General features: G+C 39.4%; 2 protein-coding genes across 2 annotated transcripts; both read right to left on the reverse strand.

Moving 5' to 3' along the window:
• Nucleotides 1-244: 244 nt before the first annotated feature.
• Nucleotides 245-6,054, reverse strand: LMOD2 (leiomodin 2). The gene is made up of 3 exons (XM_054399668.1): nt 5,782-6,054; nt 620-1,954; nt 245-271 (listed from the first exon to the last, which is right to left on the reverse strand). The coding sequence occupies exons 1-3, from the start codon at nt 6,052-6,054 to the stop codon at nt 245-247; spliced, it is 1,635 nt and encodes a 544-aa protein (XP_054255643.1).
• An 11,259-nt stretch (nt 6,055-17,313) lies between these two features.
• Nucleotides 17,314-25,406, reverse strand: ASB15 (ankyrin repeat and SOCS box containing 15). The gene is made up of 9 exons (XM_054399708.1): nt 25,291-25,406; nt 23,952-24,004; nt 23,727-23,858; nt 23,188-23,346; nt 21,283-21,528; nt 20,526-20,697; nt 19,596-20,166; nt 18,862-19,015; nt 17,314-17,486 (listed from the first exon to the last, which is right to left on the reverse strand). The coding sequence occupies exons 1-9, from the start codon at nt 25,404-25,406 to the stop codon at nt 17,314-17,316; spliced, it is 1,776 nt and encodes a 591-aa protein (XP_054255683.1).

Genomic DNA, 25,406 nt, shown 5'->3' on the forward strand with positions numbered 1-25,406 from the left:
AACAGCATTTCCTCCATAGAAATCTCATTAAATAAAAAAGAAAATTATTTCCATATTTACAGATTAAAAGGCAAATGTATCCTTAAAACATTGTTTGATATTTAGCAGGTTTATTTCTTTGAAATAAAAGAGAAATGGTTTGAATCTAAGAAGCAGCTTGCTACACAGTCTATATTACCACCAGTGAATAGATGAGTAGCCTCCCCTTGACAACTGCAGTGCTGTGCTTCTGTTGTCCAGGCTTTCACCGAAGGGCTTCTGGCACTTCCACCTACAAGAGGGGCGTGGGTTGGAGAGGGTGTTCATTACTCTTGCTGCATAGTCTAGATGGCAAAATTCCTACCAGACACACTCCCAAGAAGAGACCTATGCTATGCAGCATCTCCCATAACAAGCTTGAACCTGCAAAAGTACCCCACTTCTGTCAGAAATTACAGCTGAGTGAAATCAGTGTGCTGAGAAAAGACTAACCAGAGAAAAGTCTCCTCTCAAATGTTTTCTTGTGCTCACATTTCTAAGAGTTACTTTCTTTTATTAAACATATATGTGCAAAAAAATTAATTGAGCTTGTGCTATATCTGAGCCACAATCAGTTACTGAAATATAATCACTTACTTACCCGCCTTAATTGCTTTATGCTGCTTGCCCGAATTGCTTCCATAAGGTTGTCATGGAGAGACCTTTGTGGGGTGGAGGGACGGGTGGAGGGTCGTGACCCTTCCTCTGATTTTCTGTCTGAGACTGATTTTAGAGAATTTTTAATTTCTTTCAATATGCTGTTCTCATGTTTTTTGGTTTTTTTGCCTTTTTTCTTTTTCTGTCCATTCTGTAAGGCTTTTTTTGCGCTTTCTTGCTGTTTTATGACTTCAGCTATATTCCTGGTTGGTACCTTCTTCTCTGGAATAACTGGGGGGGGAGGAGGAGGAGGAGGAGGAGGTGGAGGGGGAGGAGGAGGTGGGGGTGCAGGAGCTGAAGGCTGATTTTTCACTGGTGGTACTTTCTTAGAGAGCTTTGGAGAGGACCAGGGTGAGCTCTTGGGGGACACATAAGGTGAGGACCGAGGTGTCCCTTTCTGCAAGGCTTTGGTCTTTGGATTGATGGCTCCATCACTACCAGACTCTTGTTGCCGCTGCTCCTGCATACGCTTTTGCCTTTGTTTATCCATATTTCTTGTCAAGATACTTGTCATGCTCATTCTTGGCCCAGCAAGGTCAAAGTGATATCCAAGCTTGACCAGAGTGGTGTTCTCTTTCAACAGTTTTACTATGTCCATTTCCACCTGGCTGCCCATGATGTGTCTTTGATTGTGAAACCGCAGTTCTGTTAGAACGTTGTTGCTCTGCAAAGCTCTCATAATGGCTAGCACTCCTTTGCCTGTGATAAAATTTGACTCAATATTCAAACTAGTGATATACTGATTTACCTTTAACATACCAGCAATAGCTATTGCAACACTGTCATCAGCATGGGTGTTCGCCAAGCTGAATGACTTTACCACTGTGTTGTCCCTCAGGGCTTGACAAAATTGTATAAGCATCTGTGAAGTGATATTTTCAATGTTGTTCAGATTGACGTCTGTGGTGTCAGGGTCATTGCTCCTAACTTTTTCCAAAGCTTCCTCAATAACTGTTGGATTTCCACAAGGGTGAATGGCACTGCTTTTTAAACTCACATTATCGGTGTCTCTTCCATCGTGGCCATTGAGTAAGTTTTCACTGCCCTTTGCACCACTACACTTTCTGTGTCTGATGTGATCAGAACTCCTGCTATGCTCAGGTCTTTCACTAGCTGCAGCATTTTGCTTTTCATTATCCTCGTCATCACTATCATCTTCATTTTCCTCCTCCTCTTCTTCTTCATCATCATCCTCTTCAGTATATGCCTCCTCAGACACTTCACTATTGCTTTCTGTGAAATATTCTTCTTGAATGTCTTCTGAATTGTTGTCTTCTTGCTCAGAGTCCTGAACAAGAAGGTAGGTGTGGGTGTTAAACATGACTGCAGTAATGCAGCTGCTGCCTTTTTGCCCAAAACCAATTATTTTGAAACTATTTAAGTTAATACTGAAAGCTAAAGATAAATCCCCAGAAACAGAGATCGTTAGAAGAACAGAAAATGTTTCAGCACCTAACACCTTTTTAATAGTATTTATTAAACATTCTTTAGAAGACAAGTGCTTATTATACATTGGAACACTTTTAGTAACCTCACTGATTTCTGGCAAGAGAAAATTTGATACAAGATATTGCAACATGAACATACTTCATGCTTTCTATGTGTTGGCATGTCAAGAAGGGTATGTTATTTGGATATTTGCCCACAGAAACATAAGACTGCAATTTCAGAATGGACACGTTCTATGAGCAACAAGTTCCTTGATTGCACAAGGATTAAACATCTGTGTCTATGCTCAGACTCCCTTGCATATGTTAGTATATCTAAAAAGGCTAAAGACTGATATGCTTTAGAGTACAAATAGTGTTTGCACATGTAAACATGCATAACAACAAGCAAAATAATACCAAACTACAGGAGTCATGTCAAAAAGATTCTGGATGCACCATCTAGGCTATATACACTTAAGAGCTATTTGTGAAGAAAAGATTCAGACCTGTTCCCACAGGTAAGAAACAATCACATATCAATAATACCCACATGTTTGACAAGATTTAAGACTGAGCTCACTGACAGCTGTCACAGCTCAGCTGCCATATCGTAACTCACTATAACTCCTTGCCTACAGAGTAAACTGACTGTTTTTCTAAACCCCAAAGTTATTTTAGCATGTTTGGTGGGCACCAAAATGTGTCTACTTCTCAAAGCTCTGCCTGGTAGCCTCAGCAGCTATGGTGGTTGAGGACATTTCTCTGTAGAGGAACAGCAAAATGTCTGCACCCCCAGAAAGTCTCACTCTCCACTCAGAGGACTCCAGAAGTACAGCAGTGTTGTACAGGCCATGACTGAACCTACAAGCTGTAACCAGCCTTGAACCTCTTGCCCAAAAAGATCTCCCGTGGTCCTGTTTTGTTTACTGGACAAGCCAAATGTAAATGTTTACAAAATTTTGGATGACATATAATTGTTCTGTATGCAGATATTTAGCAATATTCATATTTTAGTCTTTGCAAAATACTAGAGGGTATTCTACAAAGTGAGCACAGCCTATGGAGACACAGTGATTGTGTTTTGTGCTTCTGGAAAACTGGAGTGTTACTAACATGACAGTCTATTTTTAGAAAACCTGTGCAGTTTTAAGTTTGATTACTTATCCAGGTATAAAAATGCAGAGAAAAGTTAAAATAATAGTAAGGACAGATTGTACAGTACTGGTTCACAGTCTTAAACAGATTTCTGTGTTGGGACACCTGCAAAACAGGCAGTAACTGTAATGTCTGCAGAAGCATGATTCTAATGAAATAGGACATGGAGCTGTTTCAGCCTATCATTCCTAAGTGTTCAGCACCTGCAGGGCTTGCAGGATCCAGCCCCATGGCCCTACACATGGAAGGCTTGCAGAGCCATGTCGTTTCTCGGGTGGATCATGTGCAGGAAGGCCCTTACACTGAGAGATGCTGTGCTACATGGAGAAACAGGGCTGCATTTAAGCCAGATTTATTATGGGACTAAGATTTGTGTCTGTTGTTTCTACACATACGTGCAGACTTTCAAAAGCTGAAAACACCAGGCATTGAGGAACCTGTCTTCAGGCTTAAGCTTTTATCTATCCAGGAATGTATACTAGAGCCTTCAACACAGCTGCAGATGAGCAGAAATTGGTGCCTCTAAATGGACTCTAATGTGCTTCATGACATGAAATTAATTAAAAAATACTTATTTTTTTTTCTTTGAGTGGAATAATTTTCTGAGAACAAAGAAGAGATTTTGCTTCTTATCCCATCATTTGGTGTCATAACAATCTGCATGATAATTCTAAGATCAAGTATTCTTTCTTTTGCATATCCATAGAGATGCTCTGTTACTGGGGCAGCATTTTCATATAGCCTGCAAGGCTTAATCTTACTTATAGTAGTAATGCCATGAAAAGTTAGGACTAAGATAGTCAGTGCACAGAGGTAAATATCTTTGGAGGCCAAGTCATTCACCCTAAAAGGCTATCTGCAGGATATTTGCCTTCTGGAGGGGTTGATCTCTCTCACCACTAACTATAGAAGGAACACAAATAACTATTTAAGATAAGGTGTCTAACTTTCAGAGAGTTGAGGGCAAGAAGAAAATTGCTTTCAAGAAAGAAGGAAATTTCTTACTGCCTTCAGTGAAAGGAGCCTTTGTGCCCCCTACATTAGCATGTCAACATTTTCATATTTACAGACGCATTTAGGAAGTTTCTTTTCAGATCAACACACATTGTTAATGCTGCAGAGAAATGGGAAAAGAAAAACATATCCTGCCATTATATAAGACATCAAACAAGGCTTGTTTAGAGAGGGGTTTGGAATTGCCCAGGTTTCAAGTTCCAAACTTAGCTGGAAATAAACATTAATCTTGACATTGCCTCCCTAGGACTTGACAAACAGGGAGTGAAGTCAATGTCTGCAAGCTGATACTAATGGTCTGATGACAGATAGTGGTCTGTGCATTTGCCTACACCACCATTCATGAGCAGGAAAGAACACTTCAGTGTAAAGAAATTCTGACTGTTGTTACTGCAGGATAATCTAATCCAGGTGGTTTTTCTTAAAGAGTGTATTTTATGTAAGTGTTAGATAATTTGCAGTTATTGCCTTGAAAATAAACTAAGCTTTTGAATCAAGGCTGTTAGAAGGTCTAAGTCCAGTTTTGCTGTCTTTGCCTTGGGAAAACTTGTCCTTTTAAGGAGAGAGCTCGGTATGAAGCAGTGATAAGCAGTGCTTAGAAATCAAAAAGTTACATCCCCAAGTCCTCACTTTGCTTTGAAATTACATGGAGCAAATGTGAGAACAGAAGTTGGTTTTTCATAGAGCTCAGTCTCACAATTTGTTTAGTAAGGGTTGGAGGATGGTAACACAGACATTAGCTTAGGCTGAGAGTTTTCATCACCTGCTAGGCCTGAGCCTTACAGCGCTGCCCAGCTGTGCTGTTCATTTGCAGTTCAGGGACCAGCTCTTTTTTTGTTTTGGGGGATGAACTGCTAACATGCACTATTGGTTGCCTTTTTTTTTTTTTTTTACTACAGATAAATGTTTTGGCTGATCACTCTACCCCAGGCCACTTTTTAAATAACTTACAGCTACCCTCTGAAAATGGTTGCCAGAAGAGTACTGAGCTGCACCAGGGATCCTTAGCAGGAACAAAGCAACATAAGCTGCTGAGTGCAGTGCAGCTTCCTTTCAGCAAGCATGAAGCCTGGCGGCTGCTTACTCAACTTCTGACAGAGCATGTATTTAAAATTATCTTTCTGACATACTTCTCAGCAATCAATACAGATTTTTTTGAAGTAAAGAAAAAGGCACATTTTAAACTTTTAGACAAAAGCAAGAGTCCACATTGTTACCTAGCAATACTTTCTAATATGCCCTTTATTTTTTTTCCTGTTTTAATCACTAATAATAGCTTTTTCATGGAACTTTCTTCTGTTCTCAACTGAGCATTTAAGGCACCTCAAGAGAGAATAAAAATTCTGAGCTAACACAGAGTGCATTAGCTGCCACAAAAGTACAGCTAATAATGTTCTTAAAAATGCTATGAAAAAACTAAAAGAAAAGGAGAAGTGTCAGCAAGATCATGCCAGGGAAGAACAAACCCAAATATTTCTAGGAAACAGTAAATGCCTCTTCATCTTACCTTGTCACATGCACCCAGCCTCTCTTTTTCTAAGAGTTTTCTGGTCTCATTCTCCCAATAGGCCATCAGTGCTTCCCGGCTGAAAGTCCCTGTCGGTGTTTTCTCAGTCAGACTCTTCTGCCGTTGACCCACCGGAAGGTTATGGTCAGGCTCTATGTCCTCCAGTTCCCGCTCCAGCTCCTTCAGCTCCTCTTCAGTGAGAGAAGCAAGGAGCTCATCTTCGTCAATGTCTTCATATTTACTGAGCTCTCTTCTGTAGCCAAAGGTAGACATGGTCCCAGCTTGGTCAGACTGGTACAAACCTGAACTGACTAGGCATTCAAGAAGGCTGGAGCAAGCAAGCTATATCTCATTTGGTCAGCAACTGTTTGCCTGTGTAGCTGAGGCACCCTTTTAAGAGTAATCATCGGGGGCTTACGACAATGCAGGAAGGGATGAAAGCATGCTCCGTTTTAAGCATCAGACGTCAGCTAGACATCTGAACAGCAAGAATGTCCCAACACTAGTGTTTGTAGGTCCCTTAAAGAGGGGGATTATTGACACACTGGCCATGGCCATATTTAGAGCAGACAGCTAGCAGGAGAATACCAGCCTCACAGACCCAGGGAGCGGCAGCAAATAAACTTCGGGTGCATTTACACTGACTTCATCTCCAAAATGTGATATAGAACACAGAAAATCCATTTAATCCGGAGCTGCCACAGGGGCTGCAGATAAAACACTCTCACCAACATTCAGCAGACTTCCTCTCATTTTCACGGTTTTCAAGCGGAACCACACAGTTATCCTGCAAAGACATTTAGGGGGAGAGCGGTGAGAAGGCAGCCCAGAAAGAGAGGAGGCCAGAGTGCCAATGCCCACGGGGAGCATTGTTCTCACATTGTTGTGTCTTGCCTGTAATGAATCACACAAATGGATTATTTTATAAAGCCCCTTCTTTTTTTGAGAATGATTGGAGGGAGAATCAGCTTGACATGTCCATTTGAAGCTCCTGTGAGACTGTTTTTTTCTTGAAGACAATTGCACTTTGCTGGAGGAGTGAGAAGGGACCACAGAGTTTTAGGGGGAACCAGCCCTGGGTGGGCAGCAGTGCTCTGTCTTCTTTACTTCTGACAGCCCCTAGCAAATGAAGGCCTCTAGTGGCTGTTTCAGTCAATAGCTATTGCTTTCTGGCTGATGTGCAGATGGAGAGTGCTCTTCAATTCTTAATTTTAAATGTGTATCTATGTGAATATTATGTCTGCTAATACATGATAGGTTATTCTGATATTTTTGTAGACAGATATCTTCCAATGTAAGATCTAGTTAAACATGTCTTTGCTTTATGTATGGGGATTGGACTAGATGACCTTTAAAGGTCCCTTCCAACCCAATGTGTTCTATGATTCTGAGAAACTATTGAATAAGAGGTTAAATTTAATACTGGTTGGGGTTTTTTTGGTTTGTTTTGGGGGGTTCTGGGTTTTTTTTTGTTGCGGTTTTGTTTTTCTCTATTAGCAATGAATTGTGGTGAACTAGCAACGTTTTCTGAAATATGCTGATCAGCAATATCTGCAAAGCTGTGTTGGGAGAAAAAGAGAGGGAGAGGAAAAGAGAAAGAGAAAAAGTTGGGTATGGTAGAGGGAAGTAGGAGCACGTCTGTAACAACATATATTAACCTTATTAAATGGTAATACACAACAGGTTTATTTGTAGCAAGTCAAGTCAGGTTTTAGTGGGCATGCAAGTGAAAATAGTTCGAAGTATTGCTCTTCTCTTTTTGGTTAGTATGTATTGAACAGCTGAACTGATGTATGATGTTTAGCCAAATTGTTAATTTAGTTTTATTATTATGCATATCTGTTTACTGGCAATGGAGAGGAGAGATGAAGCATGATTTTCATAAAGAAATAGTCTTTTTCCTTTCAACATTTTTAATATTAATTCCATGCAGTTTAGCTTGCTCAAGAAGTGGGCATAAATCTTACAAGCTTTGTCTTCCCTAAACCACAAAATACATTAATAAATCATTTACATTGATCAAACCTTTGCATAAAATAAAAAGGGGGAATATACAAAATAGTTTGGCTTATGCGTCTAAGAGTGTTACCTTCACAATATAAGACACTGTGATGAACCTCCTGTGTCTAGACAAGCCAGTGGGTTGTGTCCACTCTTTCAGCTGCACTTGCAGAAATGATGCTTAGGCCAAATCCTGTAAAATGGCAGGAAAAGATAGTAAATGCCTTTTTTTTCAACTTTGCGTTGTAAGTGCTACAATTGTCTTTAAATAAATATATATAACAGAAGTCTAAGCAATTCTATTTCTTCAGTATGTCTAGGACAATGATTCACTTTGTTATCATTGGAGTTAGCCAGAGAAGCAGCACAATAAAAAGGATGTTAAAAGTGTAAAGCTAAGTACACCTAGGTCAGAAAATGTGTGGATGTTATCTCTCCTTGCTTGTTGATGAGCACAGGATGGTCTTTAATTCCATAATTCTGAAATCATATGCTTTGATCCTAGACTGATGAATCTCAAGGACCTTTACTCTTGTTCAGTGTACAGGAGAGATCATGCACATTTAATAAACAGCCTTTCAGCATTTTGGTTTGCCCCTATTCTTCAGCATGTCAAGACTACCAATGGCTTTACTTGTCCAGTAGTACTTTCAAGACCTCCTCCTTTGTGAGGGGGAAAAATAGTAGTACAGAGACTTTAAGACTGAAAGTACCCACTAGTTTTGAGCTTATAATTCCTTGTTTGTGGGTATTTGTCATTATGCAGCACTTCAGCTGGTGTGGGCACCAACCACTGCTGAAGATGCTGACCACAACAGTTCACATCACAGGTTAACATTCAAGTTATTTAATTATGATTAAATCGACTCATGCAACTTCTGACAGGAACTCTGCTAAAAAGGAAGAAGTAATTGCATTTTCCTACTAGTAGCATTCCTGCCTGAAACCCTTTGTTACTGTTTCACAGTCTCATTTCCCAGGCATTATACATGTTTGGATTTCTAAAAAAAAAAAAAAAAAAAAAGGAAAGAAATTAGCAGTCTGAGTATTGTGTTAGACATCCTAGGCTATGTGCTCAAGGACAGCATGGTAAACAATTTGGACAGAGACCTTGTGCTAGCACCATGAACTTCCTTCCATTGCAGAAGCAGGAAAGAGTAGTGTGAGCAGGTTTACATTGGATATTAAGAAAAAATTCTTTACTGAAAGAGCATTCAGACATTGGAATAGGCTGCCAGGGAGGTAGTGGAGTCACTGCCCCTGGAGGTGTTCAATAAACATGTGGACGTGGTACTTTGGGACATGGTTTCATGGCCACGGTGGTCTTAGGGTGACAGTTGGATTAGATGATCTTAGAGTTCTTTTCCAAACAAAAAAAATCTATGATTATATTAAGTGAGGGAAGGTTTATAACTGGCTATGTTGACAGCTGTTTAAGAAGAATTCTCCAAAGTGTTTTGCCACCACCTCACAGAAAACCCAAACTCACCTCACTAATGCCTTGCTGAAATCCTGTATGCAGAGAATAAACTGTTTCATGTATTGGCCTTGAAAACTCATCACTCAATATTAAAAGATTTTGCTCCCTTCAGGACCTGGGAAAAGAGAAAATGAGAACTGAGAGCACCCATTTTATAGGAGCAGGATTCACTCTGCCCTTGCAGATACTTGGTATCTGGGTTCCCAGCTTCAGGTGGGACAAAGCCCACTCAGCAGCATATAGATTGCAGAAAAGACTTTCAAACTTTTCTTGGTTTTAAAAGAAGAAACAGTTCTAAATGTTTGTTATTGTTTTTGGTGATGTTTTTGTTTTTTCTCTCCAAGCAATAACCTGTTTCATGCAGCAGCCTAGGAAACTGTTTTGCTTCTCACACATTTCCACAATTCAGGCATGTTTGCCTGGTGACTGAAATGACTTAAGCAACATCTGAGAAATGGTACTCACCCCCCAACAGGGCAAAGCCCACAGTTTAAATTTTACTTGCACTTGGGTGAGTGCAGGGAAAACTACAGGCAAGCAAAGAGAGGGCTGCACAACCTTGTCCTGAGGCACGGGAGACAGCCAGCTCCAGAGCAGCAGCTATTTCAGTCACGACTCCTGAGGACAGCCTGTCAGACAGATGCGTTGGCTCATACTGAGCTGCAGTCTCACACTGCAGGAACGGGTCCAATTGCCATAGAGCACATTAAAAACAATGCACCACAGCACGTCTGGGCTTTCCCTATCTCTCCTGATACCCTTCTGCCTGCAGTGCTTGCTCCCCCTTCTCCCCACCACTTTTGCACCCCTCACTCCTCAACCAGCTTTCCTTTCCTACTACCGCCTCACACAGACCCCCAGCTGCCAGCCCCTTAGCTCTCTCCTTTCTGTAGGAAGATAGCAAACCTTTGAACAACTTTTGAGAAGGCTATGTTTTGTCTTTGAGTTGGAAAGAATGTAAACATCTTGTAACTGAAGAGAAAAACTAGGCAGAAGTTGACTGGATATGTTGAGAAGCTTGTTTGTCAGTATGCTATTGTATGCTTTGCTTGGATCCCTGTCAGTGAAAGGATAGCCAATTGGGATGTGACAGCTCTGTATTAGAAAAGTATGTAAGTTGACTGTGTAACACAGTAGTGGGTTTTGCTTATGCTTAGGCTTTTGCCTTTGCTTGTGCTTAGTGGCTTAGGCAATAAATGCTTTCACCTTTTGCAATAAGAGTCTTCTCATCCTGTCTTCACCTGGAAACTTATTAACACACAGCCTATGAAGAATAGTATATGCTACCGTTATACCTTTCTCCTCTCCTGCCTCTTTGCTGCTGTGCTGCCTTTTCCATCCCTGGCCTTGCTGGCTCCCCTTGCCTGCTCTCCCTGCACAGCCCCTCACTGTCTGCACAACCTCTGCAGCCTGTTTGCGGACCTGTCCTGCCCTCCCCAATCATCCCATGTCCTGCCTCCTGCCTCCATGCTCCTTGCTGCCTGCCTTCCCCCTCTCCCCTCTGTCAACTGTTGTATATATATATACACTTCTCTGTCTTAGTTTCTTTATGCTGCTTATACAGCCCCATGCTGAAGGCCTGGAGAGACAAAGGGTCAGCAAGCAACATTGAAGCAGGACTGCAAGGCAGACTGATGGGACAAGCTGTAGCATTCTCCCCCCAGGGAGGCTGGTGTAATTTATGAAAACTGCAGACACTGTACTGTTCCTGAAAAGGATGTGTCATCACCTACATTTAACAGTGGTATGAGCAGAGCAAAAGGGATAAAGCATGCACCCAAGGTATTTGAAGGAGCAATTTTTCAGCTGCTTTTCCCCATGCCAGATGATTCTGTTGTCTAGTGATGCCATAAACAGGGAGTCACACAGGAGAAAAAGATCTTTCCCTTCATCTGTGCTGGGGAAACAAAAAGTGGGGTAAGTTTAAAGCTGACCCTGATCCAAAACTAGTCTTTGTTGGGAAATCAAACTCAGCATCCTAATTCAAAGATGGACTTCTCCTGCTGATTCCCTGCAGCACACCCCAGGCTATCCGAAGGGCAGATTCCAGGTCCAGCTTAACAGCTCAGACTCACCACAAACAGTGATCAGCTTTCACTCAAAAACATGTTCATGTGAGATGCCTTATTGCTCAGTTTAGTTCTGAAAACAGGACTCCCAATACCTGCTGGGGACATAAGCAGAAGTCTATACATAACGCTATACACCATAGCAAGCCATGGGGCAACCATTAACATAATGTTTTGTGATGGAAGGAGTGTTCAGGTTGCCTTGATTGTGAAGAAGACAGAAGGGTCATAATAGGCTCTGATAGTGCTGCCGATGCGAAGAGCATAAGGATGGATTTTGGAAGGAGAGTCAAGAGGTCAGCCTGGCTTCAGGGAGATACTAGGGAAAAAAAAGTAATCTGGGTACAAATAAGTACATTTCTGGACTACCAAATTCCTTAACCTTTGAATAAAAGAAGGAAAAATTATTACCCACATTGTACCCAGTGTCTTTCATGCATGGATCTTAGAGGTCTCTTTGATTACACGGAAACATATGAAGCTGGGTGCAAAGGGTGCAGCAGACTCAGAGTCCATTGCTGCTTTTGTCTACCTGAATCTTGCTAAAGTAGGGAAGGTGAGTGGGACAAATTTATACATAATTTCCATTACCAGTTTTCTTTCTTTCCTAGACAGACAATACCTTTTAAGCTACTTGTGTCAGTACAATGTCATGTTTGGTAACAACAGTGCAAGATGAACCTGTACAAAGTATTCCTGCCAGGGTTTTGCTCAAAGCAAGTGCTTCTCCACATCTCTGCAGACTGACCATTTCCTCGGTGCCAGTTTCTGCTACACCAGAAAGATCTTAATGCTCTTGCTTTCATATAGCTGCTCTCATCTCTCAGGAAGAATCTCAGTGTGCTTTACAAACATTGCCAACAGATTTACAAACTATATATAGAAATCGTTTTCACTCGCTGCTGATATACAGCCATAGGGTGACCACAGCAGCTGTTTGGAATTACATTGCGACATTGCTCAACAGGTTTGGACAGGAAGTAGAGGTCACTGTATTGCAAAGAAAAGTAGCAGGGAAACTGCTGCATGCACAAAGTGAGGGGTTTGGAAGTGCAGTTTGAGTGAGATGCTGTTTAGGCATTTTCAGTTACCCTATTCTTTCCCAAAAAAAGCATGACAAAAAAGAAACTTCAGCCAATATAAGCACTGCATTATTCATGGTGGTATTTGCAAGTACATAAATTTAAGTGATTATAAAAAGCACGTGGACTTAATCCTTGTTTGAATGCCATAGTCTCAGGCAGTTGTCCCATGCAGCTTAGCCAAACCTATGGGTTGCCATCCAGATAAAAAAATTGCTCAATTTCTTAAACACAGTGAGCACTACAAGTTATTGTTTCTGTACTTAGCATTTCCTTGGGGTTTGTCAATTTCTTTCTTTAACAGTGTGTGTTTCTGAAGATTTTATTTAAAAGGAAAACCCAGAAATATAAAAAATTTATATAAGTCATAAGGAATTAAATACAAGCAGCATTACTAAGTAAAATCTGTATTGTCTTTATTTATGTCTATTTTTCATATAGTCCATATTAATGATGATGGGAGTTCTGGGCATCGTAACTACCATGCATAGAATATGCAGACAAAAGGCAATGGTGTTGCTCAATCAGACATAGAGATTTCTAATGAAAATGTGACTTTTGAAAATCAAATGTAAATACCTGGTACATGTCACCAAAGCTACACAGTTGTATCTGTCTTATGATGACTAACAATTTACTAATATATTTTTACAGCTTTTCAGGAGAACGACAAAACACAGGCTCCCCAGAGAATGTTTCTCCTACCTAAAGTACTTGTTTTGCTGGTGTGAGTGACACTTAAGGGAGCACTTTAGAGAAAATTCTTCTTGCTGTAGTATATACCTTTATATATTAATATAGTAATTTGGTACACTTACCCATATATTTCTTTCTGATTTATCCAGCATTTGTCCTGGTAAAGAATTGTGATGAATTTCTTTGAACACTGTTCCATGCATTTGGAAACAGGTGGTGTATTCTTGAATCAAGGTCATCATCTGTAGGGTGGATAAAAGGCCTCTGAAGGATAGACACCTTGGGTGGCAAGGTGGCAGTTTTAATTACTGCAGCCTAAACGATTTCTGGTAGAAAGGTCAGGGAAAGAACAAGCTAGAACAAGACCATTAAGGGTAAAAATCACTTTTGCTGGAATTATTTTTCTTGATACTATTTTCCTGAGCAAGGGTCTGTCAGTCCTAGGGCTCACATGAAAAAAAAGAAAAAAAGAAAGAAAGAAAAAAGAAAAGTAGATAGAAGGCTTTAAAAGGACTGATTCAGCAGGTAGACCAGAACTATGGCAGAGTACCCCAGATAGGCAAAGCTGGTTGCATAGAAGACACAGAGGTGAGGGCATAAGACTGTTGATTAGGTGCAAATTAAAGGGAGTGATAGAAAAGCAAAAGAGACAAGACCTGTTCTACAGGAGATCATGAATTATGCCACTTTTCTCCATGCAAACCACAGTTATACAGCTGGATGTTTTAGAAGCTTTTTCCAGTCCCAGGTAAGTCCCAGAAAAAAATCCCTTTGCCCTATCCAAGGTAGACACAAAAGAGCCTGTGGCTTTGTGACAATGTTTCTTTGTGCATGACTCCCATAGGACCAGCAACAATCTGAGAAAGACCAGTATGGGCACAAAGAGCATGAGCCAGAACACCAACTGCTGCAGTGAGATCAGCAAACCTGTCCCCTTCTTGATATCCAGAACAAGTTTCTGGCATGACAGCTACCAAGGTAAGATGGTAGTCTCTGGATGGAAGTTTTATAGATGGTACACATAACATTACAGCCCCTACAGAACTCAGGGCTATGGTTTGGTCCTTCACTGAGTTATGCAAACACAGCTACAAAATTCATCTTGCTGGTGCTGCAAAGGCTGATGTAACCACTGTTGAATGTCTGGCTCCTTGGAGAGCTCATCAGTCTGGTGCAGCTGCTTGTGTCAGATTTTATGAGAAACAGAGACCAAATGATACCTCTGCTTTCAAACATTGTCCCCAAACTGATAGGAGCCCTTACCCCAGAGTATGCCTGAATCAATGCCAGGGAGTTTAATTACTTCTAACCAATGTCACCCATAGGGTGGGAATGACATGGTATTGGGTTGCAGTGGAACACCCCATGAGTCACACCCAAATAGCAGAGAAAATTAAATCCCAGCATTACAAGTGTTCAGTCACAGTCCAAGCAGGGAAAGTAAAGGGAATTTTTTTTTTCCTTATAATTTCTTCCTTCAGCTGGGGCTGCTGCCTTTGCCTCTTTTCACACAGCCACTAGTCCTTGAGCAGGTACAATTCCTCTCCCACTAACATCTTACTCAGCTTCATAAAAGTACTATTTGATGGGGGTCAAAAGACTTGTGTTCAATTCCTAGCTGTGCCATAAGTGTGACACAAGGTAAACAGCTCCCTTTCCATGTGTGTCTTGCCTAGTCTTACCTCCCACCTCCACTGAGCTCACTGATGCCTTGAAAGCATTAAAGATGCTTTCCTATTAAGTTGTACTTTCTTCAGTGTGCAAGGTTTGGAGGAAAGTCTTCAATAAATACATGTCTTCAATCCTGAAGGGCAGAAAAGCTTTTAAATAGGCTTAGGTCACCTTCTATAACAGGGTATCAAACGACAAGAAAGGGCCAAGATGAACACCACAACATTATATCTTTCTAGCTTACCTAATGATATTCCAAGGACTAGTTCATGATAAGTTAAACACTTGGGGCAACACTCTATAGATGAATGCTTTGATGCCACAGGCAATGTAGCTATTGCTTGAAGTGTGTATAAAGTCCTAAATATAAACCTTGGCCTGTGAACTAAAATTACTAAAGGAATTTGGCTCTACCCACAGAAAGGGTTTAAAAATCTTCTGTCCAAAGCCCTGTTTGATCATGTTTCCTTTGCTGGTTGCAGAGATGTGACTACCCAGATTCCTGTGTTGTGGACACTGTATTTGCTAAAATTGCCACTATTTAAGACTTATTAAGCCTATATTTGTTTAGGAATTCCCACACAGTAATATCAGTTTATAGGTTGTGCAGCATAGATGCATTTAGCCTGATATGTCCATGATGTTTTGGTCAGTGAAGCCTTGACTGCAGACAGCTGTGTTGGGTTCACTGGGCCCCCTGTGCTCAGGCCATGCCTGGAGTCTCCAGTCACCTGGTGCATCGTCCTGTCAGAGGCCTGGCCGAGATGCCAAATAGCTAAAAAGTTTTCACAAGTAATCTGATTTGTCTTTTTTATCCTGGTCAAAATTTCTGGCAAAACCCCCAAGAGGTTATGCCCTGGAAAGCCAGAAGAGAAGAGCCCTAGTGACAGCAGAAGGAGCAATTAAGCCTTCTGTTCTAAATGTCTAACTGTCCCAGACCAGTAATTTTCACTCCTTCCATTGATCCCGTAAATCCATGGTGAGGAAGGTCAGACCCACAAAGGACTGATATAGCTGCCTTTGGAAGGCAAATTCACATCTCTGAGGTGTTAATAAGTTATATACATCCAGCAAGTAAGAAGTTTTGAAGGACAGGGAGAGCCAGCCAGGAGGGCAGAAGGATGCTTGACCTGACCTTTGGTTTGTGTGAGTGCACATATACATATGATAACCACAGAACTTTTAAATCACATGTTCAGCTAAATCCTGACATCCACCAACTGAAATATTTTCTGAATTTCAGGGGGTTGGACTTTTTTTTTTCCCAAAAAAAAGATGGAAAGGATAGCAGAACAGCAAAGAGTAATTTCCATTCACTTTTAATAGAATGACTTATAAAACACAGATGTGGTTTTCCCTAGATCAGAAACATACTGCCAAGTGTATCACAGTATGACTGAGGATGTTGTTTAGTCAAGAAGTTACCTGTCAAATTTCTGTACGAAACATAATTAAAGTTATGGCATTGCAACACTTCTCAACCAAAGGGATATGCTGCTCTATTTCCTGTGTTTATTTGTCCATCAAAATCGACTCTTTCTTTAAAACAGCTTACTTAAAGTCCCTCAAACTTTGCCAAGCATTAGAACATACAGTAATGGCACACACAGCTGTTCTACCTGGGAGCAAACACTTTGGAAAAATAGCTAAAAATAATCTTTGAAGTGTTTGCAGAATTTTATAACAGGACTGTGATTTTCAAAGTACAAAATGTATTATATTTCAGCCCAATTACACAAGGGAGATGTGCATTTAGAGATTTATTTTCCTTTGCCAAACTAAAGTAGACTTTTTTTTTTTACAGATATAGTACAAACTGAGAGCAGCAACTTTACCATGTTCATTGGAAAGTCCATCAGGAAAATTCTTTTATTGTTTATTAATCTGAATTCCCAACTGGAGTGTAAGATTCTAATATCCTTACTTTGATTTTACCCTATTTTTAGACAGTACAATGTGTTGAGACATGACCTTGAATGCACTAGTTTCAGACCACTAGGTGACCGTCAGAGGAGTAAAGTCTCTCCCACTATAATGGAAGATCAGGTTCAGGACCACCATCAGGTTCAGGACCACCAGAGCAGCCTAAACAGACATAGATCTATGGGACCTCATGAGGTTTTAAAATGGAGCAGGGTAGACTTAGCTTAGACATTATGAGGAAGTTCCTCACAATGAGGGAAGTGATATACTGGAATGGGTTGCCCAGAGATATGGTGGAGGCCCCATCTCTGGGTAAATTCAATGTCACTCTTGATGGGGCCCTAAGCAACCTGATCTACTTAAAGATGTCCCTGCTCACTGCAGTGGTGTCAGGTAAGATGATCTTGGAAGGTTCCTTCCAACCCAATGCATACTGTGATTCTAAGCAAAAATTGTTCCCATAACAGAGCTATTAACCAGAACATTGTGACTGTATATGAAACAGATAAACATATACATGTGTATATGAAACACCATTGCAGCTCTATAGCTAATAAAAAATTGTGAGGAAAAGAGTCAAGTTACTGACTGCCTGCAGTTATTTAAAAAACTACTCTAGACCTATCCCTTCTCCATACAGATCATATTCTTTGTATAGGATATAGTTCTTGAGAACTGGTGGAAGTGGAAACTTCTTCATGGATGACAGTTTCTGGAGTCTCCTTAGCCCCAAGAGTTTACGTATTTTCAGACGACACAGATGCTTCAATGGGCGAGGATTATCTAAAAGTAATAGTGAGAGAGAAAGAGTGGAAAAATCAATGCCATTATTAATGACTGTAAGCCAGTTTACAATCCCCAAATTTGTTCTGATAGAATTAACATCAAAATAAAACACCCTTCTTTTCACTTCAAAGTGGTGCTGATATATACTGCTGATATTAATCAAACTTCTTCCATCAGACACCTGCCTTTTTTTTGTCTTACTTTCAGAAATGTACACACTGCACTCTGTCTCCAAAGCACACATCTGAACACCTAAGGGAGGATCTTATTTAGTGTAATCAATGGTAACTGATGAATGATCTGTCCCCTCCATAGGTGCATCTTAAAAACTCCATGTTGAGGCCAGCTGCAGCACCTTGCATTTCTGCTGTATCAAGAAGGCAGCAGGACCAGACTTTACCGTCCTTGGGCCTGCTGAGTCTTCTAAACAAATACTTATCAGATTTTATGTCAAAGAACACAGTTCAAGTTATCCTTTCTGAACATAACAAAAGCCTTTAAGATAATTGAAATATCAGTAGTTAAGACTACCAAATTATTTTGATGTACCTGTGACACTAAAAAAAAGTATTTCCTCTGCATTCCATTGTAAAATACCACAGCAAAATTAAATACAGGGTACCATTTTTAATCATAAATGCTTTACTCTTCAATGGCTGATGTTAAATCAGATTGTACTGAAAATTAAGGAAAAAAGAAAGCATATAAAACTTGTTCATGTAAAGAGAACATTTAATATGTTCCCCAATAGATTTCAGTTAAGGTGAGTGAAACCTATCACCACCTAATGTGAACCATACATAATAAATATTATTCAATTACAGTATGAGCAATTGCAGCTCTAGATTTATATCATGTAAATCAGAGTTAGGAAATGATTGTGATGGGTATGCTCATTGTCACCACCTGGAACACAATGGAATCTAAATCATGATTTTACAATAATCCTTCAACAATTAACAGATTTGAAAGATCAAGAGAGCAAAAAAGAAGGATGGATGTGTGAATGATATTCCTCCACTAAAAAGTTGTGCCCCCTAGCAGTGTAATGACTTGTGTCCCATGGGTTAACAAGTTTGAACAGTACATCAGTGGTCCTGCTTAACTAAACGGGCTTCCCACACAACAGTGATATTCCTTAGGAGATTGAGTCTCACCAATGCCTGTTTGCCATATTCCAGTCCAAGACATTTCAGTCCAATTAACTCATTTATGACCAGGTGCAATAGGTAAATACATGTCTCAATCTGAGAACTGGATGAGAGGCACAACCTGGTTCTTAGTTAGTATGATGATGAATGGGACCTGACATAAGCAAATAAAGTCTTCATTAATAAAGCTTAACATCATTAACAGGAAGTTAGGTATTTACCCAGTATCTGACGTATCTCTGTCCATTCTTTCTGTGTTTCTAAGATAAACTTAATTTTTGTGCATAGAGGGACATAATCCATGTAATCTATAAAAACACGAACCACTTTTCCTGCTAAATGTTTCAACCAAGGAACAGCAATGAAGTCACAGAACTGGAAAGGAAAACACATCAATTCATAATTTCAAAATATGTGCAGAGGAATGCCAAAATAAAACCTTTTAAAGCAATTATATAAGATAATTTAAACAAAATATTAGCAAGGACCTTTAACACTAATAAAGTGATGCCTAGGTAGGTTACTTTAAAAGGCAGTTTATTCCATGATTAACTTTTGTGATCCTTTAATTCATTTGGATAGGCCTAAAGGCCAGTACTTATTACAACATTGCTGTAACTTGTGGCATTGTTTTGTTCAACAGTGATCTCTTTCTGGAAGCATATGTACTCCATTGGTTAGGATAGGAACAGAAATTCCTGAATTCTGCCACATGATTTCTTACAACTTCCTTTCTGACTCTCTAATGTATGTATCCCAAATTAAACCCACTCTAAGTACATAATTTTCTCTATCTCCAAGTAGAAGATGAAAATGGGTTGGTTTATTTTTAGGGTGTTTTTAAAAAGGATTTTGCCAGTATGTTAATCTTAATTCTGCTCTGTAACCTGGAATCTTTAAAGCTGGCTAATAGAATGAGCAAAGTGAAGAGAAGGAAGGAAGGTTATGTATTTACTGGATTATCCTTTATTACGGAAGAAGTCCACCCGGGGAGAATATCTTCCTCTGGAGTAGACCACACGAAAGAATTTCCAAAGATATCTTGATGCATACAGTCAAAACACATATCCACATTATATCCATGATTGAGCAACAGCCTCAGCATCACCTCGTCATTCAAGGCATACTGAATGGCACTGGGAAAATGTGTGTCATTAACCAACATGAAGTAGCAATTGACATTTGCTCCATATGACAGGAGCAGCCTTACAATTTCATGGTTGCCAGCCCTCACTGCCACAAGAAGACAGTTTAAAGGATCCTTGTTTGGATTTGCCCCTGCTTTGAGCAGTATTTCAGTGCAAAGAACGTCATTGTTAGAAACAGCAAAATACAGTGCGGTTTTCCTCTCATCGTCATAACCATTTGAAATGTGTTCAGCCATCAGAGTATTGACATTGAAACCATTTTCAATGAGCAGCTCTAGGCACTGTGAATTCTGACCATCTGCTGCTGAATGAACAGGGCTTAACCCACTTTTCTGAATTGCAGTTTGGGATGTGACCGCAATGAGATACTTCAGGGCCCTAGAAAACAGTGAATAAAACTAGTTAGGTATTGCTTCCCTGCATGAAGAAAACAGCCCTGACCAAGCTACATGCTACATTAGCGGCTAGACACTTTACACAAATACAGAAACACTAGGGTTGAACAAAGACGACTTTGTGTTTATTTCAGTTTTTCACTTAGTTCTAAGGACTATATTTTGCATTTTGCCTTTTTTTTATGTGAAAAAACACTTAAAAGTTAATTCAAACTAATGTAACGTAGGCAATTCTGAAACAGAAATCATCTATACATTTGCAAGTTTACCCCAGTCGTCTTCAATGTGACCTTATGCCACATTGTATCTTAAAGAAAATGTAAAGTCCAAGCTCATACTCACAGGTAATGCCCCTCATAAGCTGCTTTGTGTATGGGAAGCAGTCCTGCCTTATTTGGAACATTGCCACTTCCTCCATATTCCAAAAGAAGGGCTATGCAGTCTGGATTACCTCCTCCAGCTGCTTCAAATAGTATTGATGCACCATCATCCGCTAAGGCCTGGACATCTCCACCTTGAAGGAGGATAAAGAACACACAATTATATCCAAGGTGGTTTGCAGATCATCATAAAAATGAGCTCAAAGTACTTTCCTCTTCATTTTCAGGTGTATGTAAGTGAAAACTTTACTAAAACAAGAAATGTTTCCAGTGGCAAATTTATATCTCAAAAGTAAAGATAGAAGTTCAAATGTTCATCCAAGTGGGGTCTGCTTTAACTGTATGTGTTATAAATGGTGTATTTCAAAACAACTTAATTTAATTCATTAAAAATAATGTAATTCTGTGGATGGAAGGAAGGGAGGATGGGGGGGGAGGTAAAGAGGAATAAAGAAGGGCAAGAAGAGCATGTATAGCAATAAGTCCCTCTATTGAAATGGATTGGTATCAACTCTGCCACTTTTTTACATGCTTTAAGGAAATGTATAAGCATCACTCCAGTCTAACAGGAATACTCATACATACTTCCTTTCCTTCCAAGAAACAAAATATTTTCATTCATCACTACTTTCTTTTCTTCTCTTTTCCATGATCACTCAGTAACTAGGCAAGATGTATGCCAGTGCAGAGGTGTATTTCCCTTTTACCTGACTACATACCCTTATGAATAAGATGCTCCAGCACATCACAGTGACCATATTCAGCAGCAACACCTAATGGTGTTACTCCATATCCATCCTTAAGGTTCACATTTCCACCATTCTTCAGAAGAAGGGCAACAATGTCTTTGCGTCCCTGTTTTGCTGCTTCGTGCATTGCTGACCAACGTTTTGCGCATGGCTGGTGGATACTACAGTTGTGTTTGATCAGAGTGGATACCATTTCAAAAGAGCTGTTTCTTACAGCTTGAAGAAAGGTATTTTTAAAAGGAAGAAAACAATACAATTACACTTTCAGATATGCTGTCATGAAAATTAGAGACAACTAACAAGTTTAGAAAAACTTTTCCTTGTGTACTAATACAAGAAATTTAAAAGATTTCCAGGCCTAGAAATCTGGGAATCCACTTTACTGGTAAATAAATGCAATGTCAGCTGCTCAGGAAATCAAGTTGAATCAAAACAAGATGAAAAATATGTCTGTTTGGAGCACAGAGGACAAAAGCAGCACCACTTTGATTCTGAAAAAGCAGAAGCAGGCGTATCACAAGGAAAAGCAGTAATAAATTAACATAATATTTGAATACAGTCTTTTAAAGTTGATGCAAATATTACAATGTCCCAAGAAAATTCCACTCATGACTTTACGACCTACTCTGATCACAGCATGTACTCAGTGACTATTGTCAGCCAAAGTGCAGTGACATCTGTCATACATAAATGTCCATGTTCTGCCCTTTTGAGGTTCCAGGTTTGAAATTTTCATGGATAAATACATTGTAGGGTAAATTTCCCATAGGAAGGTTTTTAAGTGGCAACAGCCTTCATAATTATTCACAACTGCTTTGAAGTAGAGTATTACCAAATGTACCTGGAACTAAAACTACCTGTAACTAAATCATGAGAGTTACATATTAAGTGTTAAGCACCTGATCCTCTGTTTCACTAAGACTGGATTGTATGATGCATAACAATATCTACCTACATTCACATTTGATGGTGCCGAACTATAAAACCCATGACATAAACAATATAATGCTGACAAATTTCATTTCCGGGAGTTTGTATAGAGAAAAATTTGCAAGTCATAACTATTGGAAAGAGCTGAAAAAATGCGAAGCAAGACATTGCAGAGGAACCCTCTAGAAATGACTCAAGGCCTTAAAATGTTAACCTAGTAGTCACATCTAATGAAAGTTAAGAAAAATTCAACGAAATTAATGTTTTAATATTGATAATTGTATTACATATTGTAGTCTCCTATATTGTATTAACTTATTTCTTCAGACGAATGGAGATCTTTAGACATTCAGCAGAAATTAGGAACAAATATGGCTAAATTACTCACGTATAGTAAAGCTCATTTAAGTCTTCCAATAGTATAGAATTTTCAAAGCAATCATCTTTCATTACATTGGGGTATTACTAAGAAATTCAGTTGAATTTACTTTCAGTGCAAGAGAGAAGGGGAATGAGACAGGAAATTAAAAATACCTGCTCACTCCTGAAGAAATCATCTGATAAAACGAAACATCTCCAACAACCTCTAGATCTGCTCCTTAAAAGGCACACTGAAGTTAAAGCAACAGCTTATTCTTGTACCCTACTTGTACCTTAAGATGGTCAAACATCTTAAGGTACAAGATGGTACAAGCTGGTAGCACCTGAAGATACAGAGAAGTTACCTTGAACAAAAGATATAGGTCTCATTTTCTTAGGAGCATCTCAGTGATCACCTAAAGCATAGTAAGTGCTGAACTGAATGCCAAGTACAGTCACCAAGTGCTGGGCATTTGGATTCTTTTAAAAAGATGACCAGCACCTAAACCAGCCAGCAGAAGTACTTAGCTGAGGGGAAGTGCCACCCATTCACTTTGCTTAAACACAGGGAGAGGAGGCAAATACCGATAAGAAGTGGAGTTTCCCCTCTGTCATTTTTGGTATTGGGCCAAACACCCTTTTCCAGTAACGTTTGTACATTTTCCACAAAGCCAGCTTTTGCTGCCAGTGTCAAAGGTGTTTCTCCATCACATGTTTTGTATTCCCACATTGTTTTATAAGATGCTAGAAGAGAGTGAGAAAAGATAAAACAAAATTAAAGCACAAAGCTGTTAATGTATACATATATACCAGAAATCCTGAGAATCTTTATGAAAATTACTTTTAATTAACCTAACTAGTACTGCTAAACACACTGAAAAGTAACTTTTCCTCTGTAGGTTTTTCAACAAAACATTAAAAATGATCCAAGTTCTTTGATGGTGATGCAGCCTTCCCAAAAGGAAAATTTGCCTAAATATTTAAATATCATAAGCAAGACATGCCATGGAAGATTTGAGCATACTTTTTTTTAGTAAACAGTTCTAGTCTGTTGTTGTGGATTGTTCATTGTCCTGTTTCTTTGCTGCTCCCCTTACCTTGTGGGACATTTTTACCTTACTCACCGTCTAAAATGACTTCAAGTATTTGCTGAATTGGCTGAGCTGCAGCCTCATGCAGTGGAAACCACCCTCTTTCATCAGCTTCATCCAAAGCATATTTCTGTTTCACAAGTTCTTGGAGCCCAAATACTTGACCTTAAAAAATCCAACAGATAAATGAGATGCAGTTGGAAAAATAATTATGGAAAGCTGTTTTACAAAGGGACTGTTTTATTTTAGGGGTTTTACCTTGCTTTATGGATGTTACGATTTTCCTATTTTCCTCACTAGGTGGCACAAAACTATCCAAAAAAGGAGCAGAAAATGGAAAATATAAATAAAAAGTAGATTAACTACATTGTTTATTCAATATTTTCCATTAGGTTCTCAGTTGAGCCAACTTTCCTTTAAATACATCAACTACAATCTTAATTAGCCTTGTGACCTCCTAATTTACATCTTCAGGGTATCTCAAGTTCTTAAATTAGGTGTAACTCCTGCTGCAGGCCAACCTGATAAAAGTCCTAATTTTGCAAAGTATTCTGAAATGGACCAAAAAAGCTGTATTTGCCCACACTACAGAAATAAGCCTTTTAGATTCAGAAACCTTAAACAGTGAATGAAAATGCAATGGCATCACAATGTCAATATTCACCAATTAAGTAGCCTTTAATTATATCAATGGTACCATTTTCCCTGGAAAAGAGTTGTAATGTTTTTAACATTTAAACTTCCATGAGGTGGAATTTAAATGCTGATGCCTGCTAGTTCCTTGAGATACTGTGGTGATAAAAACATATTAAAAAATAGAGCAGATCTAATAAAAAAACCCACCACAAAACACAAGAAACACAACAGGCAACCAACAAGAGTACTCAGTGGCTCTGCTGAGAACCTTCAAGGATAAGGGAGGTTCTGGTTCTACAAGAGAAGCTCCATTAGACTCAAACTGTCATTAGATCACACAAGAAATGAGGAAACTCTATCAGTCTCCCAAAACTCAAATTTCTACTTCTTTCCATTTTAGACAGGGCAGTCTACAAAATATATTTATGGCATTACTGCCACAGAACTTTTAACATTTAGCTTTGTCTTAAGAGACATTTTTCAACGTACACTTTTTGTAAGAAGGCAATTGGACTGAAAAGCTAAGGGAAGTATCTTATCACCCCATATAGCTGGGCTGAGTCCTACATTTCCTAATCACAGGAACCACCCCTAAATATAACTTTAATGTCATGTATGAACCCTTGCTGAATACTCCTGTGGGAATTTATTGTTACTCTAGTCTGGCTTTTTTTGTACACATGTATCTGAGTGCACATAGAAAGACTGGGATACTGTTACAATCACAGGGCCAACAGACTACTAATAAATCCAAATTTATATTTGACAAAGAAAAAATAAAAATCAACATTTCTGTTTTATTTACTATTTACAGTCATTGCTTCAGACAGTGCTTCACTGAGGGAGGCTTAATAGCCAAACTAAGAACTGTTTTAAGCATGACATAAAGCATTAAATATCAACGTCTCAAAACCCTTTTAAAATATGGTATCATCTCCAACACATACTGAAATGACAGTACCTGTCATTACAGCTGGAAGAAACCGGTGGTATGGCCCCATTTGACTCTTGAATGCTAAGCTGGATGGCATACTCAGTGAGTAGATCTTCAACGAAATCTTCTCTTTCATCCATCAT

This window comes from Indicator indicator, chromosome 3, assembly GCF_027791375.1.
Source record: "Indicator indicator isolate 239-I01 chromosome 3, UM_Iind_1.1, whole genome shotgun sequence".
Classification (NCBI taxonomy): domain Eukaryota; kingdom Metazoa; phylum Chordata; class Aves; order Piciformes; family Indicatoridae; genus Indicator; species Indicator indicator.